Source organism: Pelodiscus sinensis, chromosome 8 (assembly GCF_052426305.1).
Source record: "Pelodiscus sinensis isolate ZL-2025 chromosome 8, ASM5242630v1, whole genome shotgun sequence".
Classification (NCBI taxonomy): domain Eukaryota; kingdom Metazoa; phylum Chordata; order Testudines; family Trionychidae; genus Pelodiscus; species Pelodiscus sinensis.
This window is the reverse complement of record NC_143059.1, coordinates 55,718,632-55,739,695: the sequence shown is the minus strand read 5'-3', so window position 1 is coordinate 55,739,695 and position 21,064 is coordinate 55,718,632. Positions and strand designations below refer to the sequence as shown.

The 21,064-nt window shown below is 38.4% G+C and overlaps 1 protein-coding gene across 12 annotated transcripts in view; it reads left to right on the top strand.

The window, feature by feature from the left end:
- Positions 1–21,064, top strand: part of TACC2 (transforming acidic coiled-coil containing protein 2) — a 207,854-nt gene that overhangs the window by 151,924 nt on the left and 34,866 nt on the right. For 7 of the 12 annotated variants that reach the window (XM_075935333.2, XM_075935331.2, XM_075935334.2 and 4 more), the window contains 7 exons: positions 2,917–4,237; positions 8,602–8,637; positions 12,711–12,771; positions 14,266–14,473; positions 18,362–18,423; positions 19,624–19,739; positions 20,506–20,677. In XM_075935333.2, the coding sequence (XP_075791448.2) occupies positions 2,917–4,237; positions 8,602–8,637; positions 12,711–12,771; positions 14,266–14,473; positions 18,362–18,423; positions 19,624–19,739; positions 20,506–20,677 (1,976 nt within the window). The remainder of the gene's footprint in view (positions 1–2,916; positions 4,238–8,601; positions 8,638–12,710; positions 12,772–14,265; positions 14,474–18,361; positions 18,424–19,623; positions 19,740–20,505; positions 20,678–21,064) is intronic. The other 5 variants (XM_089780192.1, XM_006111422.5, XM_006111418.5 and 2 more) reach the window with 2 other exon arrangements.

Below are 21,064 nucleotides of genomic sequence, written 5' to 3'. Positions count from 1 at the left end.
TTAATGAGTCTTTATCGCAATTAAATGACAGTGACAAGTATAATATACATATATAGTAGCTATACTTTTGAAATTACTTGTGTAGTATGAGTAACAAACTGTTTTTAACATTCTGTCATTATTAATGATTGAAACAAATGAACAGCTAGTCAAACATCGTAATATCTGATTCATTGTGTATCACACTGCTCAAATTTCTTATGGTGATGGAGGATGTATGACTACTTAAGCAATCTTAAAGGAAATATGACTGTCACCAGATTCTGTACTATTCTATGATTTCTTAATCCTTTTAACCTGAAAGATTGCAGTGCTTTCTTTGAATGAAATCCCAAAACGTCTGATTTGATTGGTTACTGTTCATTGATAAATGCATTTTATTCTGATATTAGTGAGAAGATGGCAACCAGCAAATATCTATTCAGATCTTGAGAGTTTATTTTGTAACCTTCCATTAGTCTTTGTAGCAGCATAATTTAAAACACATTTGTAAATAAACTGTATGGTTTTTAAGGAATGTTTTTTTCCCCTGAACCAATACTTTTATTCATATGACCACATGACTTGCTCTTGTATTTAAAGCAAGTGTGAATTCCCTGTGGTCACTGCCAGTGGGTAGCACTTTTCTGAACATAAGCAGAGTAGGATAGTTGGAAGATAGCAAGTACAGCCTTGCAAATCTGCAGATATCCACTTTATATCCATGGGTATCTGCTTTATATCTGCAGCTCATTTTTGCAGCTACATATGTGGTTGTGGATACAAATTTTGTATCAAGAACCTTGCAAAATTTGCTGCTATCCATACAGAGAAAATGGAAATCATCCCATCCAGGGCTTTGTCAAACCAAGACCTAAAAATTAGTATACAGTATACAGAAATACAAATCATGTGAAAAGTTACTAAGAACACAGTGAAAACCTTATAATACACTATTTTGTATGTTTAATACTATTATATAACTATACTGTGTGATATGCAACCTTGATTTCAAATGTTCATTTGAAACTAAATTTCTCATGTATCCCACTAATGATCCAGCTCTGGAAAAATACCCATTTTTGGACTCTGTAGGCAATTTATAAACCAAGATAAAATAAGAACATCACTATTTCTTATCCTCTTCACAAATTCAGGTGTTTTAATTTTCTAACTTTTATTGATTGAGACCAGAATAGATGCAGAAAAATTATAACTAGGCAAAAATTAAACTTTATATAAAATGCCTTTCGACAAAATGGCAAATGGGCATCTATTTGCTCAATAGGCGTGGACAAATTTGTAAATATTGACCTGCTGAAATCTGCTTTTTCTGGTTAAAAAATGGTTAAAATTTGACAGATCCAAACATCACAATCCAGTAGGGTGGTGTGTATATTGTGTATAAGGTGATAGAGAGGCTTCAGCACAGGAGGCAAGAGGCTCTGCAGGAGCTGATACACACAGGGATCTGGCTTGAAAGCTGCTTCCTGCGTATACCAGCACCCTCATGACCCTCCTCCCCCAATGCTGCTGTCACTCAATTAGAGGCAGCAGCACAGGGGGAGGGGCAGTGGGAGGCAGCAGCACGAGGGGCGGGGCAAACAGCTTTGTGAGAATTGATACAAGTGGCAAAATGGCTTCTCATGTGTGCTGTCTCCCGCCTGTCTCCCCCCATGCTGCTGCCTCTCTATCGGAGGCAACAGTGTGGGGTGGAGAGAAGTGGCTTTGCAGTAGCCGGTGCTTGTGGCGAGCCAGCTTTCAAGCTGGCTCCCCCGAACATCAGCTCCCGCCTGCCCCTCTCTTGCTGGCTCTGATACAGAGTCAGCGGAACGGGGTGGTACATGAAATCATTACAATTAACCAATAAGCTCAAGCTTATTGGTTAATCATATAAATGACTACTTACTAACATCTGTACTCCCGACCCTGGTAACAAATCTAATGGCAGGAGACTGCCACCTCTGTCACCAGGTCAGTTAATCCATTTCCTTTTCTGCCTGTGTCCTAAAATATGATTGTTTCTGCTTTAACTGCTTAGTTTTAAATGTCCCAAATGGGGTTTTTCTCCACTATTAATAACAAATTTAGTAAAGTGAGACAGTTTCAAACAGAAAAGTGAAATTCCAGAAAAGTTTGTATAGTCAACTTTTTTGTTGACAACTTTCTTGATTTTATTTTGATTTCTTTTAAATTTGAGGTTATCAATAACTCATATGTATAGACATATGAAAATGGAGTTATCAATTTTGAATTTTGACTCTTCTCCTCCTTCTCCCCCCCAACCTGGCTAAAACAAAAGTAGTATTGATAAGCCTTGAGGGGGAAAAAAACCCACCTCCAGGCTTTTCTTGTTATACAAGGATGGGCAAGCTAGAATGTGGGGACATTAAACTGAGAAAAATATGCAAATCACTGAAGTTTCAGTCAAATTTGAGGACTACAATACCAGTTACTGTAAAATAATATGTTTTGACACACTTCTGTAAATGAAAGGTATGAAACCATTATCCTAATGGGAATTGTGGGTAAGCAAGTATTTGGCAGTAAGATTACCCAGTATGCAGGGTATTTTAGCATATTCTGCTAACTCAGGTTCCATCTGTCCAGCAAGCTGTGAAATAGCCACTAAAAATACTCCATGTAAACTTTCACAAATGTATATTATAATGTAGTGTCACCAGACTACAAAAGAAAAAAAGAAGTGTCCAAACATCCTTCTGCTTTTATGTCATGAGTTAAATATACTCCTGAGGTACGCATGTCCTTTCATTTAGGATTTAGTCCAATTGTATCACTTGCATTTTGTTTTGTTGCATTTTTGGTATATTTTCTAAATAAAATATAATAAAAATACTTAAAAGTTTAAACAGAAAAGTATCTGGGGCACATGAAATGATGTGTTTCATTTACTGACTTTTCTCCTTGTTCCCGTAGGATCCTGTTCCGATACTGTGTCCATAATTGATGCATCGCACGTTGAATCAATTGAAGAAAGCCCTTTCCGTCCTCCCTCCCATTCATTTTCTACTGTCTTTGATGAGGATAAGCCTATAGCCAGCAGTGGGACTTACAACTTAGACTTTGATAACATTGAATTGGTAGATTCTTTCCGTAACTTAGAACCTAGCACTCCAGAAGCTACGAATTGTGACCCTAAAGTGAATGTTAGAAGGAAATCCACAGATTCGGTCCCAATTTCCAGAACTACTTTGTCTCGGTCCCTTAGTTTGCAAGCTAGTGATTTTGATGGAGTTTCTTATCTTGGCAATAATGAGACTGTAGTTCCAACGGCAGATGTGTTCAATACTGGGTCAAGTAGTGCTTCTAGTACCCTTAAACGAACAAAGAAACCCAGGCCACCTTCCTTAAAGAAGAAGCAATCTGCAAAAAAATCTGCAGACTCTCCACCAGTGAAAGAAACACAACAAGAACCATCTGACATTACCCAACAAGCTTTTGTCCCGAGTGAAGAAAAACTGGTGTCTGAAGTAAAAGTTGAATCAATTAAATCTGAATGTACTGAACCTTCCCAAATCTCTGCAGAGAAACAGGAGGTCCCCGCTGAGCCTGAAACTTCCTATCCCTTTGAGCAAGAGAACTTTGAAGGGAATAGTACATTTAGTACTGGAGGCAGCAAAGTGCAAAATTCTCCCCCTGCCAGTAAAAAAACCCAACCTCTTACAACGGCACCAGAGGCTGTGAAGGTGACTCCATCTGACACTGGAGGACAAGAGGATCCTCCAGTCAAAGGTCTAGCTGTGAGACTAGAGTTTGATTATTCTGAGGAAAGGGGCAGCAGAGAAGACCTGCAAGAAAGCACTGCCCCGCCCAAAAAGACAGGTAAAAAATCTGGTGCCAAAATGCCACTAAGGAGGCCAAAGACTAAAAAGACAGTGGAAAAGCTTGATAATGCTCCTACCACACCAACCAAGTCACTCACTGAGCCCAGTGATATCCCGATTTCAAAAGGTTCTTATACTTTTGATATTGACAAGTGGGATGATCCCAACTTTAACCCATTCTCTTCCACTACAAAAATGCAAGAATCTCCCAAATTGCCACAAGAAGCTTACAGTTTTGATCCAGACACCTGCGAGGATTCAATTGATTCTTTCAGGCCGTCTTCAAAGATCACCAGCTCACCTTCCAAATCTCCAGCCTCCTTTGAGATACCAGCCAATGGCAATGAAACAAATGGAACTGAAGGAGACAACCTAAATAAACCTGCAAAAAAAAAGAAGACACCACTGAAAACGTAAGTTAAAGGGTAGAGTTGCTTCTGGATTGGGAAGTGTTCCTCCTTGCACTCTACTCTGATTACTGTTGTTTTATGATTCATGGGTTTCAGTAAGGTTGGAAACTTTGTGCTGATAAATGTATTACTGGCCAACTGGATTGATGTTTATAGCTTACCTTGGTAAGCGTAGGCTTTTCTCTTCATCATCAATGTCATGAAGCACCCAGCACCAAATAACTTGTAGTGAAAATCCATAGAAACTAACCCAGACTAGGTCACTGGATTAATAACTGGATTCTGTATCCCAATATTTGTGCCAGATTTTCTGTTATGTTACTCATTGATGTGCAGTGAGTTCAGCAATGGGAAAAAATAATTCTTTGGCCTTGTTGCTAATACAAGGCTGATCCTGTGAACCCTTCCTTCCACAAGTAGGCCTTACACATACAAACCTATTGAAACTAATGGGACTGCTCACATAAGTGAAGAGTACTCCTGTGAGTTAGTGTTTATGGAATTAGGATGTAGAGAATGAAATTCGGGTCCCACTGAAATAAGTGGCAAAACTCACATTGACTTCAGTGCCCATTGGCTTCAGCGGGGCCATTTTTTCATTCTGTATTTTTTTTATGTCTGTGTTTGAGAAGCCAAAAACTGTCTTAGTTTTACTACTGCTTCCACCTCTACACACCAGAACTCTCTGGTCCGGCAGGACCATGGATGTTCCAGGATCAGATTTCTTGCAGTGCGGTGGGTGGATGGGCCGGAAGCCCATCATGATGCAGGGGGTCCAGGAGCTGGCCCATGGCTCAGCTGAGCTGTGGGAGGGAGCAGGGAAGTCCACAGAGTAGAGGACAGAGTAGGGGGTAAGTCTGGCAATAGGAGGCCAAAAATAACCTCCCCTGGTGTGGCAAAATCCCTCATCTGGGACTAGTCAAGTCCCAGGGAGCCAGACTAAGGAGTAGGGACGTAAGCGAGTAGTCAAGTACTCGACTACCCGATAAGCTTAAGCTTGACTTAAGTCAAGCTTAAGCTTAAGCAAGTACTCAACTACTCGCTTCCCCTTCCCCCCATAGGAGCTGGTGTTTAAAAGCCAGTTCTCCCCAGCACCATCTCCCTGGTGCCACCTGCCCCCACTGCTGCCTCTATCAAGCGGGCCCCTGTCCACAGCAGCCCGGGCTGGCTGCAGGCAGGGGCTACTGCCAGAGCAGCCTCTGCCCATGGCCAGCCTGGGCTGCCACGAATAAGGGCTGCTGTACCCAGCATGAGCTGGAACCAAGCGGTCCCAGCTCTTGCCAGTCCAGGGCCGCTGTGCCTCTCCATTTTAAATGTAGTAAGAGCTGCTGGGCTTTTAATACATTTAAAATGCAGAGCTGCAGTTGGGGTAGCTCGGAGCTAGGATTGAGCAGTTCTGGTTTGCGCTGATCTGGGACTGCTGTGGCTCTGCATTTTAAATGTAGGAAGAGCAACCCGTCTCTTCCTACATTTAAAATGCAGAGCCGCAGGGGTCCCAGCTCTGTCCTAGCTTGCACAGATATGGGACTAACCCCCTTCTGCAGCTCTTCAGTTTAAATATAGTGGGAGCCGGGCTGCCTGCCCACCTGGCTACTACTATATTTAAACTGCACAACTGCAGCAGGGGTAGCTCCTGGACTGAACCCGAGCTGGAACAGAGCATCTTCCCTTATCAACTAATTATGTAGTTGATACAAATTGTATTGACTACACGATTAGTCAGTTACCCGCCTCTTAACATCCTTACCAGGGAGGTCCAACCTATCATTTGAATTCCTGTTTTTTAATATTTTTTAATGTGAGGCTGAAACCTTGGAAAACATTGCTTCCTATAAAAGTAGTTTAAGGATTCATAGATGATCAAAACCCCCTAGGCTTATCTCCTATTTTTACACCATAGGCCAAATTGTGGGAGAAATGGTTCTAGCTGCCATGTTGGATATCTGGGATGGTTGGTTGTTTAATAAAACTTCATGTTGGGCTGTACTGATTCCCATGTGGTTAACTTGCTGATGTGCACTTTATGCTGTCTCATCCCCTCAGACATAATTTTCTTTCAATTAGTTACCACAGATTTTAGTCACAAGATTTTAGATTTCAGGTAAACAGAGACCATATCTAATAAGATCTCTCTGCAAGTCCCTTTATAGCTTAACAGTGGATCTGCTAATTAAAGATAACATACTACACTTTAGGATTTAAATTTGTGACTAAAACTAACAAAAGATCAAAGAGCTAAAGATAAGGCAAACATTGTAAAACAGGCAAGTAAAACTCCACAATGCTATGAAATGAAGAACAGAGAATATCCAATTGTGCTTTTTATTTCCGACCACCAGTTGGGTTTCTAGCTCTAACCATTTGCCATATTTAGGTTTGTATATGTTTGGGAGTGTTTTGCTTTTTTAGGGTGAGAGGGAGGAAATATCTGAGTCAATGTTACAGGGTATTATATTGTTGGGCAGAATGCCGTCAGTTTTTTGAGGGAGATGCCAGATTTTCTGATGATGTGTTTTAAACTTTGGGAAATGCCTGGAGTACAGAGTTGGGGACAGAGAAATTTTAAGAAAGTCTACTGAGCCATGATATGTACCTCAATATTCCTAAAACCCAAAGGATTCCCCAACAATTTATCTATCAAGTTTAAACAAAAATAGCCAAACTAAAAAGTTACGCCCAAGATGCATCTCTAAGTATAATATTTAAATATCATTGTAAAGGGGATTTTAATGTCCAAGGTCTCAGTCCAGCAATTTATTGAATACGTAGCATGAGCTTACTCAATGGGATCCACTGCTGGAGAACCACTGTTTAGGAAGCACAATGACAAATACTTCCAGGGTTTCCAGGGTTCCTGGAAGAAGACAAGAAGCTTTTAAAGTGAAGTACCTTAAATAGTGACTTAGCTTGCAGATCTTCATTTCAGGAATCACTTGACTTCAGTTTAAACTGATACTGTAATATCCTAAGATTTTATTTATTTATTTTTAAAAACTAGTATTTTAAGGGATAGTTTTTCAAAGCCAAGACTCTTTGTTAACATTGAGAGTTGCATGGAGAATCCCTACAAACCGTTTTGAAAATGTATTCTTGTTGTGTTTTCGAGTAGAGGGGAGCATGGTTATTTCCAGGCTAGAGCTATAGAATACCAAGGAGTAAGCCACTAGCTTAAGCATCACTGACACTACAGTGCTTTTGATTTTAAAGTGCACACAGGTAGCACTGCAAATAATGAGTTGCCATCCTTGAGTAAAAGAGTAAACATGCTAAACACTCACTCACCACTCTATTAAAAGAACAGACTTTGGAATGGATTTCAGCTCCACTCAGATTGCATTCCAGTCATGTGTCTAAATATTTAACTGCAGTTCAGAGACCATCATTTTGCTGAGATGATACTGAACAAAGAGAAGCAGGTGTTCCCTCAATGCTTGCTTAGCTATGATTAAAGAATAGGTGACCTGTTTAAAGTTAAACTTCAGCTCTCCCCTCTACCGATGGTTGGGAAGTACCCAGAGTGTTTCAAGAGATATTGTTTAGATATGGAAGGTGCCAACTTTCAAGATCATTCTGCTTTAAAATATGGCATTAAAGATGACAAGCATGGAAGTGAATTAAGACCTTTTTTTACCCCTGGGTATTCAAATAGCACTATCCTGGTTACCAGAGCATTCACTTTGAACTGCCAGTACTCATACTGTGATTTCATTTAAGAGCCAAAAATATGAGAACTTAAAGAAATTCTTTCTATCTATCTATCTATCTATCTATCTATCTATCTATCTATCTATCTATCTATCTATCTATCTATCTATCTATCTATCTATCTATCTATCTATCTATCTATCTATCTATCTATCTATCTATCTATAGTAATTGAAAATACCCGAACCAGGAGCTTTCTCTGTTGCCTTTTACTGATAGATCAATAGTCATAAAAGCGTCCAGTGTTCCCTTTTCTTTAAACCTAATTGCTAATGACTAATTTTCTTGGGAACGTTTTTACATACTGTATATTAACAAGTGCTCTATCTTGAAAAGAAAGCAAATGGCTACCTCGAAATGGCAATAGTGAGTAAAGCACTGACAACAATTAAACTGGCAGGTGTCTGCTTTGAAAATGGATTTTATAAGGTGAAAACGTGTTTGAAAATTATTACATTGAATTTAAAAACAGAAACTGATTTAGGAATTATCACCTCCCTACCGACACTTCCCATTAAAATGTTTTAAGGTTGTGCAAACTTTCTAGGGTATCAAAAGTGAATGATGATTTTGCTCTAACACATTAACTGAGTGTCTGCAGATTTATCCTTTTTGTCAGTTCCTTCTGTCTGTCTCTCTTTTCTTTGTTTTATTTGTCTTAGGATGGTAGAAGATGTGATGTCTGTATGTTCTCTGTTGTAAGTAAATTTAATCTAATGTGCTTATTATGGTGAAAGTGCCTCATACTTTGTTAATGGTTTGTGGGCTTTTTAAACATTTTTATTTTGCGGCATGATCAAGAATTACTGGGCATGAAGCTTTACATATTTATTTTACTGGCTTATGTAAAAGTTATTTTGTAAGTGAATTGCGTGGCCGTGAATGAGCTATTATGTCAGTATCAGGTTTGCTTATGTAGAAGGACTGCTTTTTAAATTATATATATGATGCCCTCAGTTAAAGCATTAAGACTTTCTTCTTATCTTGATTAACAGAATATTGCACTATACAACACTGTACAGCCATTCTTTCTTAAATGCTATCTAATGTTTGTAAGTGCTTTTTAAAGGAAAAAAAATATTGTAGGGCTGTTGATTATAGGGATGTCAACATGTAGACGACTACATAAATAACTGATAAGCCTAAACTTCTCGGCTGCTAATCGGTTAATCCTGTCAACTACATTCATTCCCCTCTCCGTCGCTTGCTGCTTCTGTATCAGAGGCAGCAAAGGAGTGGGAGGCAGGAGACAGTGTCCTGTGGGGCCCCAGCTTTTAAGCCAGCTCCCCATGAGCACTGGATTCACCTGCTTCGCCTCACCCCTGCACTGCTGCCTCTGATAGAGAGGCAGTAGCGCAGAGGGTGAGGGAGGCAGGTGGGAGCCAATACATGCGGGCCCACCTGCCCCCCCTTGCTGCCTCCCACAGAGGCAGGGGGGCAGTCAGGAGCCGGGGCTTGGGGGGACCCACGGACCTGCCTCGCCCCCCTCCCCCCAACCTCCCCAGAACTGCTGCTTCTATCAGGCATCTCACGGAGTAGCCTCTGTTCGCAGTGAGCCTTGGCCTGCTTCAGATAGAAGCTGCTCTGTGGAGGGTGGTCTGCATCTCATGGAGCAGCTTCTGTTCGTTGGGAGCTAAGGCACCCCACGCACACGGGCTGCTGCCACCCCATACTGCTGCCTCTGTATCAGAGGTAGCAGCATGGGGTGGCAGGCAGGAGCTGGTCTGCACGGGAAGCTGTTTTTTAAAGTGGCTCCCCTTGTAGATTGGCTCCCACCTGTCACCCTGTGCTGCTGCCTCTGATAGAGAGTCAGCAGTGCAGGGTGGCAGGGAGCTCCCAAGAGTGTGGCCAGAAATGGACCGGCTGCCACTTCACCCCCAGGGACTATCGAATAGTCATGTAGCTGCTAAAATGTTGATGCAGTTACACAACTATTCAGTTACACGATAGCTAACATCAGTTAACTCATGTGACTGACTAAAAAATTTGTATTAAGTTTAATTATGATTTATTGCGGTTTTGATCACACAGTTAAAATAGTATATCAATTGAAATGTATTACATATTTTAGACATTTGTCTACATTTTCAAATATATGGATTTAAATTACAGCCCAGAATACAAAACTATATGATGATCACTTTATATTTTATTACAAACACTTGTACTATAAAAAAAAATACAAGAAATAGTATTTTTCCATTCATCTCATACAAGTACTGTAATACAGTCTGTTTATAGTGAAATTGCAGTGTACAAATTTAGAAATTTTTTTGGTTACATAACTGCACTCAAATATAAAATAATGTAGATCTTTAGAGCTTACAAGCCCACTCAGTTCTACTTCTTGTTCAGGAAATCACTTAAGGAACAAAGTTTGTTTACATTTGCAGGCAATAATGCTGCCAGTTTCTTATTTACAATGTCACCTGAAAGTGAAACAGGTGTTCACATGACACTTTTGTAGCTGGTATAATAAAAAATGTATATGCCGGATAAGATAAATATTTGTATGCCCTTTCATGCTTCTGCCATTATTCCAAAGAATATACTTCAATGCTGGTGATACTTATTAAAAATTGTTAATTCAATTTGCAACTGAACTCCCTGGGGGAAAATTTTATGTCTCCTGCTCTGTTTTACCCGAATTCTGCCATACATTTCATGGTTTAGTAGTTTTCGATGATGAGCCAGCACATGTTCAGTTTTAAGGACATTTTCACTGCTGATTTGACAAAACACAAAGAAGGTGAGATTTCTAAAGATAGCTACAGCACTTGACCCAAATTTTAAGAATCTGACATACCTTACGTAATATTGGAGGTGTTGCAGAGCATTCTTTCAGAAGCCTTAAAAGAGCAACATTGTGATGTGAAAGCTACAGAACCTTAAACCACCAGAAAAGAAAATCAACCTTCTGCTGGTGGCGTTGACTCAGATGATGAAAACGAATATGTGTTGGTCCGCACTGCTTTGGACCGTTTTTGAGCAGAACCTATTGTGAGCATGGATGCATGTCCTCAGGAAGTGTGGTTGAAACATGAAGGGACATACAGATCCTTAGCAAATCTGTCATGTAAATAACTGGTTTCATCGGCTACAACAGTGCCATGTGAATGCCTGTTCTCACTTTCAGGTGACATTGTAAAGAGAAGTAGGCAGCATTATCTCCTGCAAATGTAAATAAACTTACTTGTCTGAGCAGTTGGCTGAACAGGAAGTAGGACTGACTGGACTTGGTAGGCTCTAAAGTTTTATGTTGTTTTTTTGGTTTTGAATATAGTTATTTTTATGCACATAATTCTACATTTGTAAGTTTAGATTCAGATTAACAGATTTCACCACAGTACTTGTATTAGGGGAATTGAAAAACACGGTTTTATTTTTAGAGTGTAAATATTTGTAATCCAAAATAAATATAAAGGAAGCACTGTACAATTTGTATTCTGTCTTATAATCTAAATCTATATATTTGAAAATGTAGAAAACTTAAAAAATATTTAAATACATTGTATTATATTATTATTATTTAACAATGCCATTAATCATTATTAATTTTTAATCACTTTATAGCCCTAAATTATTATGTGTTATTGCACTTAGTAATTAGCAGCCTATTTAGAATATTTTTTTCCAGCAAACAGCTGTTTGGTATTTTTTAGTCATGTTTGCATATAGGTGTAGTTTTGACTTATTCTCTATCAGTTGAAATGCTTTGATATAATCTCCTTTTGTTGCTCATTGTTCACAGCTGAGCTGTAATTTTTACCACTGCATAAAAACGCAACCACTAAGACTTTCTTGAGTAACTCAGTTGAAACTGTGCAGACTTTATCCCTGCCTTTTTCACCTAATATCAAAACCCAGTTAGGTCAGGTCTGGCAGCTTGCATCTGAAGCACTGATAGATCACGCTTCTGTTGGGAATGTTGTCTTTAGGGAACTTTTTGCTTTTTGTAAATGGTAAATGCATACATGCATACATACAGGCAGCGTACATTACATGTCTGTATATGAAAATGTGTGGGCATTCTCTTTTCCATGTGTTTGCTTGGAATACGCCATGCTTTGAAGGGTCAAAACTGTTGTATTGACAGTTCGTGTGCTGGGATTTAGAAGAGCCTGAAGCAGAATTGCTATGTCAGTAAATATATTCATCTTGACATACCATGAAAATATATATACTGCCACAAACCTTCATATACCATTCATCAAAAACTTGTTGCCATGTGGCAAGGAAATTTATCTCTTACCTATTTTATTTAGTATCTGAATGCCTCACAGTCTTCATGTTTTTATCCTTACAAGAACCCTGTGATGTAGGAAAGTACTATATTATCCCCATTTTACAGGGGAACTGAGACACAAAAAGGCTTGGTGACTTTCTCAAGGTCACAGAGGAAACTCTGACATGGGGATGAGGCTTTTGAAACAAGTCCTATCCTAGTGCCCTAATCCTTGGATAATCCTCATTCCCTATCAATATTCAGCTTCAGTAGACTTTTTGAATGGATTTAGACATATGGCAATCCTGCTGTACAACTCCCTTATTTAGTTTATCTTACTGGTTTGAGGAATCAAGTCCTGTACCAAAGTGCATGATGATAAAGCAATACTTGCATGTTTTTCAGTGGTGTTGCTTTGTAATGGAGGGGGTCTTAAAGCAGGTGGGCTTGCAGAGGTCATATTTTCTGTAGCTCTGTATTGCTAAGTGTTATATGATGACGATTCTTTTTGGCATGCCATATTTACAGTTTTAACTTTATTTTTAGTGATACATTTAGGGTGAAAAAGTCACCAAAAAGATCTCCTCTCTCAGATGCACCCTCTCAGGTAAAGTACTATGTTGTTTTGACATATATTTTTAGTTTTCTTTATAGAAGGAAAGTATATTTGATGTAACATTGTTACATTTGAATAGCTATAAGCGTTGGTAAAGTTTATTAATTTTTGTCCTCCAATCTTAAAATTAATTTGTACAGTGCCAGTTAGAGCTGGTGTAACTTGTGCAACAATGATCTATATGGTCATATTGTATTCAGATAACATCAACCCTTGTATTTATCCTATGAATTCCAGTTAGGCTGTTCAAAAATAATCTTTGGGAAATTCTAAGCTAAATATAAGTATAGTAATGAACATTTAGGATATTGGTATTCAGAAGAATTCAGCTAACCTATTAGCCCAGAAAAATATAAAGTACACAGATAAAATGATATGATGAAAGAAAAGAACAAATAATGCAAGTGTTTTAGTCTGCAGAGAGTATGTGAACAGACACAGTATTTTTTATTTGTCATCTTAAAACACTAGTGGGTGGCTTTTCTTGGGGGAAGAGATAATAAAGGCCATGCCACATATGAGATAATGGGTTTATGCTCACTGCTTTAATATGGGGTGTTTCTTTTCAAACCATAGCCCACCTCCCACATTCTGTATCCTAACTTTCTCTTTAAACTGGCTGACTTTGTAGTGAATGGGAAAGGATTCATGGCCTTTATGTGAGATCATTACCGTAAGGGAAGGGTCAGGGCTAATCTACATTGTGAGTGTAGTGTTTCAACTAGCAGTACTTCAAAGCACATCGCAAAATATTTAGTATGGAAGCTACTGCACTACAAACTGCCCTAGCTTCCGGTATACTAACTCGCCATGCAGAGAAGCCCTAAAAGTCAGTTGGCCTGACTATCACACTCATATTCCTAGGAGACTGCATTTTGTGTGCCATGTATGCCATGATCTCTACCTGCAAGTATTTCTGCCATAACTCCTAAAAATTTCTGAACTCACCTGCATGACCATCTGCTCCAAATAACATCTCATCTTTTTTTACCAGCATCAACAGAATCTAGAAACTTACACATGCACCGTAAATCATGTCAAGGAAAAGGTAGAATGAAAACAGTATTCAATAAAGACATCAAAGAAAGTTTCCTGTGGATCCCCCGAGTGCAGAAGTCTTCCCTCTCTCCCTCCCTTCCCCTCCCCCAACCCGCTAACAGAACTGGATCGCAGTTAGCACAATTCAATACACTTCACTTGGGATTTTAATTCTACACAGCTTTGCAATAATCATGATAATTATAAAAGGGTTTCATTGTACAGATAAAGAGCGTGTAATTATTGAGAAAAATGTTATTCCTAGTGTAATTCCAAATGCCACATATAAGAGCTGGGTCTGTTTTCTCAAGTATTTTATATGGAGCTATAGTAGGTAGCATGGCATTAAAACAACAAAAGAAAGATGAACAAAACAATTAAGACAAATGTTTCTTACTGCTGAAAGGTAGTAGATTCAGTTAATATGTTAACATTTATTTTCTGCAGGACTCCACTCCGCTGCCTACTCCAGAAACACCCCCAGTTATATCCACTGTAGTTCATGCAACAGATGAGGAAAAACTGGCTTCTTCAGTAACCAGTCAAAAATGGACTTGCATGACTGTGGCTCTGGATTCAGATAAACAGGATTACCCACAGCCATCCGATCTATCTACATTTGTAAACGAGACCAAGTTCAACTCCCCTTCAGAGGGTAAGCTTATAAATGACCATTCAGCTCCAGTCAGTTTTTTCTTTATAAAGATAAGACAAAGAGAAAAGAGGAAACTGCAAAAGGATGGATAGGGCAGCACTCCAGAGCAACACATCACTATTTTTTCTTTTTCGCTGCACTTAATTGTAAGTATAACCCATTGTTCAAATTGTGTTACACGTTCCCTGCTATGCCTGTGGCCTGCTCTTCCTTCCAGCTAATGGATTTAGGACCCAACCCAAAATCTACCGAAATCAGTGGAAGGGTTTCCTTTAATTTTGCTGGGCCTCTAGCTCTTTAACTCAAGTTACAGAGATTTGTACTTCTGTATTGAAGGTCCCAGCTTCAGATCTAGCCTTCGATCTATTGGTTACGTAAAGATCCTCCTTAACATAGCACTTAATTGGGCTCTAGATATCCCACTTAAGTATTTCTCACATGTGTAGTCATGTTGCTTTCCCTGGGATTATATAAAGGAATAAGTGTTTACAGGTTGTTACCTAAGGGTACATCTCATAAATGAATGCATAAATGAATACTAACCCATTTCCAACTTCATGTTTATGATTGGGTGACTTACTACTTCAAAATCTTATGATCCTTGTTGATCTTGTATTTCCATCATCATAGTCTGGTCATTTCTGCCCACCTGTTCAATGTACTGTTAAAATATCATTAAACAATTTAAGGCAAAATCTGAGGAGTTTTGTAAAATTACAGACTGCATAAATGGGCTTTTAGGCTCAGTCCTCCAAACAGTTTATAGATATGTTTAGCATGTGAGTAACTCTGCTGACTTTAATGGGACTGTTCACATGAACACCTAAAAGCACCTATGTAGGCATATCCAGGAACTGGGGCTTTTATGGGATCTGTTGGCTGTTTGGCTCAGTCTGAATAATCCGCTCATTTTGGTGGTTGTTAAATTATAACAAAAGTGCATCTATTTATGCCTGCATTGTATGATTTTAAAGAAAAAGTGAGCTAAAATGATTTACTAACAACATAATGTATGGATGAACTAAAACAATCATTTATGCTCTCAGGCTGGTAACAGAAAGTGAACTAATCCTCCTGCTTCAGAAGTGTGCCGGGTGGTATGCTCAGTGTTTCAGATTACATGTTAATTACAACCAACAGTGCTTCCTCCTTTTAAAATAATCATGATTTCCACTGTCAGTTCTGTTCCTGCTGCTATGGGAAATCTGAGTAATTCAAGAGATGTTTCTTACTTCTCTTCATAGTATTGTGACTGTCCTCCTGTAACCAAGAGCTATCTTTGTGTATACATATTCAAATTCATTCATACCACTTTGTTAATACCCTGGAGTTGCCCTCTATCTTGCCATCCACTATAATTATGTGTTTGAAACCATGGAGAGCAGTGAGACAAAACAATTATCTTTAATTAGCCACATTATTTGTTACTTTTCTCATTGGTATACCTAACGCCACAAACTGCCTTTTTATGTCAAATCGGGTGAAATGTCCATCAACCTAAACAGCAAACTAAGGAGTAATCAAATAGTCGATGCATTTTTGCATCGATTAGTCGATAGGGCGATTCTGCCTTTGAAGTGTAGCAACAGCCCTGTTGCTATACTTCAAAGGTGAAAGCGCAGCCTGGAATCCAGGATCAGCTGGCAACTCTAGCTGATCCTGGGATCCACGCGGCGCTGCCACTTTGAAATACCGCATGCAGCTTGGAGACACTCCACCTGGCCCCGGGCTGAACATAGTGTTTCAAAGTGGCAGCACTGTGTGGAGCCCAGGATCTGGCCCCAAGCTTCAAGCTGTGCTGCCACTTTGAAGTACCTCCTCCACTTCCCCTTCCCCCCTCTCCTCCTGTCCCTCCCCCCTCAATCCCCGCCCCCTCGTTACTGCCTCTTTCTGTTAGAAGCAGCAAGGGGAAGGGGGGAAGCAACTGGTCGACTAGCATGTCAACTATCCAATAAGTATTTGCTTATTGGAGAGTCGACTAGTCCTTTATATCCCTACATCAAGCCCTATGGATTATTACTACCAGAGTGCGGATTAAGCAGCTGCAGAGTTGTTGTTATCAGTGGCAGCAGAGGACGCTAACAGTGTGTTTCCTGGCTGTAAAGAGCATTTGTAACAGATTGTTTACTAGAGTTTAAGAACTAGCTTGTAAAACTTCACTGTAATATATAAAATTTAGCAGATGGAGATAAATATTTCAAAGCATTTGATGTTGTTTTGCTTTGTAGTTAATAGTTCCTCCTAAATGTCATCTTTAAATTATATATATATATATATATTTCATTTTACTCTAAATGTCATTATTTGTGTGGATTTTTGATAGCTAGAAAAAAGCATATATTTCATATAGAAGGCTTTTCCTCCTGTTTGATTTTCTGCTACCATTAAAAACAAACCATGGGATACTAAATGTCCCAATGTACTAACATTGCTATAGCAGGATTCCCTTCAGCAATAAGATTAATGGATACAATATCCTAAACTTCACCTAGTGCTATTTTGCAGCCATTTTTCTTAAACGGGCGGCCTGTGAAATCCGTGAATTTTCATAAACGTGCTATTTAAACCCAGAGAGACCTGCACATATATACTCCAATGTTGTTTTCACAGAGATTTTCACTTTACAAAACGATTAAGACATCTCCCTGACATAGGCCCATATTCAGGATGTCATCCCAGTTCAGAAAGTGTATTTAAACACATGCTTAAATTCCAGTCACAAGTTGTTTTTATACAGAAATGGAAATAAGCGTGTGATTCAGTGAATTAGGCCTATAGGAAAGATTTATAAAACAAACGTAGCAAAATACAAAACAGAATAAAAATAAACAGTTTTGAAAAGAATATTATTTAACAGGAATCCTTAATTTTTATCTTCAGGAAAAAAATTCACCCTTGTGTTAGGTGACCGGATTTAGATACAAAATCTGAGATACATAGGATGTGCCTATCATTCTTTTTTTTTTTTTTTTTTTTTAATAGTGCTTTGTCCTATTGCCTTAAATGAGTCTGCTCATGTAAGGACTCCATGTTATTTGCATGATCAGGCTTTAAACCCTATAAATGTTGCATTTATCTTCTATTCTGTCAGCAGTTTCTTTGTGTATTTGTTATATCTGTTCAATGTCGAGTGACCAGGGTTTGCAAGAAGCGCGTGTTAATTCTTATGGAATAATTAAGGGAAATTGTAGGGCAACAGAAATTTTTGTTAAAGGTTAGGGCAGGGTTTCTCTGTAGATACTCATACATTGAACTGTCCCTTATAACTAAAATGTGAAAATAAGTGTATATATGCTGCTGTCCTATCTGTCACCAAATGTGCATATGGATGCCTTATCCATTTTTTTAAAATCTCATATAACAAAATGATAATAGATCCTGATTAAAATTTGCATGTTTTTTTACTATGAGTATAATCATTTGATTACTTGTCATCTTACAAAATCTTTCTTCTTTCAACGGAGGAAATAGCTATCAAGACTACATTAGTATATTTTCAGAGATTTGTAATGTGACACATCATTTCAGATATCATGTATGGAAGTGTCAACCAGACTCTGCTGTTTTTGGTAAAGCTACTGGAATCTGTAACAGAATCCTGAACAAAGGAAACAGATTAGCTTAGAGTTTTACAGAAAAATTAATTCATAATGAATCACACCAAATTCTGCCCTCGGATGTGCTATGACGCTGCAGTTGATTGACAGCAGAAAATTATTGCACATTTGTCTCTATGTATTTTGTTTGTAGGGCCTGTTAGAAAAAGCAACAATAATAAAGCTGCAGGGCCTGGTGTCACTTAGCAACAAGCTTCCAAGATTTTATTTACACATGCAAAAATTGTATTTTCCTCCTATGTATGGGGACATTTCTCTGTTTCCCTTACAGAGCTGGAATATGGCAACTCATATGAAATAGAATATATGGAGAAAATAGGCTCCTCCTTGCAGGTAAATTTCCATTTCCATCTATTTACACCAGTCGTTATGTAGTGCTATAATTATGCTGTATGGACAGTTTTCTGCTACACCATGAATTAACTGCACATCTACAGTAGATTGTAAACACAGGTATTTTTAGTCAGTGTAGTCAGATAAATTGTACATGCTTTATTGTCCCTATCGTTACATAGATTATTTCATCTTTTTAATGTTAAGATTTAGTTTAATTTTCTGGAGAGTAAAGGTATTCAGTGTTTCAAGCCACAGTTAGGACAGAGCACTGTATTTTAGGTAACCAACCAATGGCAGGAAATCTTTAACTCTCCAAGGCCATGTCTTCACTAAATGGAAGATTGACACTGCCACACTTGATCTTCTGGAGATCGACTTAACGAGTCTAGGTAACATTTGCTAAAATGAACTCAGAGGGTGCCCTGTTGGCAGCTGGTACTTCTGTTTCTGTGAGGAGTAAGAGAGGCTGACACCTCCTGCTGTTTAGTGAAACTCAAAACAAGAAAAGTCGACTACAGCTATATAATTAATGTAGCTGGATTTGCGTATCTTGATTGGACCTTCCCTTTTAGTGTAGACTTGGCCTAAAGCTTTTGTGAAAAGAAATGAGGAGCATTTCTCTTCAACACACTTACTATAAAATATGAGAACTCAACTTCAACATTTTTATTTTGGCTTTACTTGCATTCACTTGATAAATTAGATTGTATTAATAAGCTTCAAATGTCTGAATTCCTTAAGATGCTTCTAAGAACCAAACAATTTGTCACTGTGGAGATTCTTGATGTGAGATTCTTATCACATCTTTATCTGATATGATAAAGAAGGTCCCAATTAACTTTTGGCAACACTTTGTAAGTGAATGCCATATAACCCATTCAGAAAGAGCAAGTACAGATTTTAGATTTACCTGAATTCTATTTAATCCCAAATGATAGTGGAGGAACTAATAAAAATTGGAAGTTATACAGTTGGTGTTGTGGACAGTGGCTTTTCTAAAATAGGCTGTTCTTTTGATGATAGTTCCACTAGGTTTCAGCACCATAGGAAGTGTTTTGCTGCAAATCATGTACAGTGTATGTTATCAGCTCCAAAAAAAAGAAGTGGAATTTCTGTCAATGGGTCACTTGAGGTAATGAATTAACCATAATGGAGAATGGAAAGTTGGTTGATAATTATTTCCTTTTCTTTTGACAGCAAGATGATAGCATCCTGAAGAAACAATCTTTGTACCTTGTATTTGATGCACAGCAGGGAAGTCCAGTCAAATCTCCTCCAGTCAGACTATCTGATTCTACAACTCCATGTTCAGGGTACATCACTGCAAAAAGAAAAACAAAAATGAAACAAACAAAACCCATTTAATAATGAAATGATTTTTAGGAAAAGGATAACACTAAAGTTATTTCCAGTTAGGCAGTGATTTTGCTGTGTGCTTTAATTTTTGTCTGTTTTCTTCTGAAACAGAGCTCTATATCAATTAAACATGTAAAGTCCAGCTGTCTCTTATTACACCAGTCAATGGTGTAATGGAGTGGAAAATCAGGACATATATTTCTGTTTCAGTCTTACCAATTACTTTGAAATCTGCAATGAAGAGTAGGCTGTCTTCAGTCTAGATTATGATTGACTACGCCTTGTTTTTTCTTAAATAGAAAGAGCAGTTTCATTTCAGTACATAGAAAATGTCCTGAAAACCCTAAACTTAGTTTCCTAAACAATTAATTCAATTTAAATGATATAGTAACATTTGTTGCTATTTAACAAAATTGTCATTTGATAGATTCATGTAGAAGTGAGAAATGAGGGAAAAGAAATTTGGAGGTTGTGCATGCACTCACTGATCTCCAGTAGTACTGGGTTTACCCAGTTTTCTTTTGGATACTACTCTGAAAACATTTCTCAAAATTTTGCAAGATGCATTGCTATAATTCAGCCTTATGCCAATTATCCTTATGTATCAAGCTCCTGTAAAGATGAGAATGTGATGGTTTAACTGAAGATCATTTGCTGTGGTTTTAGCAGAGACTTGGCTCCTAGCCTATCCTGAAAATCTGTATGCTATCTGTCTTCTCACAGATCAAGTTTTGAGGAAACTGAAGCCCAGCTATCCTCTGGAATGAAAACGCAGCACCCAGCTTCCCGAATTCTAACTGCCAGCCAAGAGACACGCATACAGACACCAGACAAATCAAAACAGAAAGAACTCGAGCCCATGAGCTTAGGAACAGTTTCAGATGCCACTGAAATAGTAAGTAATGTATAAGAAGTGTGATGGAAATATTCTCCCAAAAAAGCCATCTTCCCCTGTGGTGAGAGAGGAGAAGATACAGAGTATGCAATTATACCATGTTTAGAACTAAATTAAAATTTCTGGAGTGAGAATATGAAAACCCTGAATGAAGTGAACCCTGAATTCTTGGAAACTACTTAAACAGAACAAACTAAAAAGCAAGGTCACTTGCTGACAAATTTAGTTTGTTTGGCTTTGTGCTTTTTCAATTAATCGTATGAATGAAAGGTCACTTTTAAGAAGTGCCTCCAATGTTGTGCTTGCAAAATGGGCATTTGCTCTTTCAGAGCATGAAACTAATCAGGAAGGTTTCAGTGCAGAATGTGTGCTCAAACACAGGGAGCC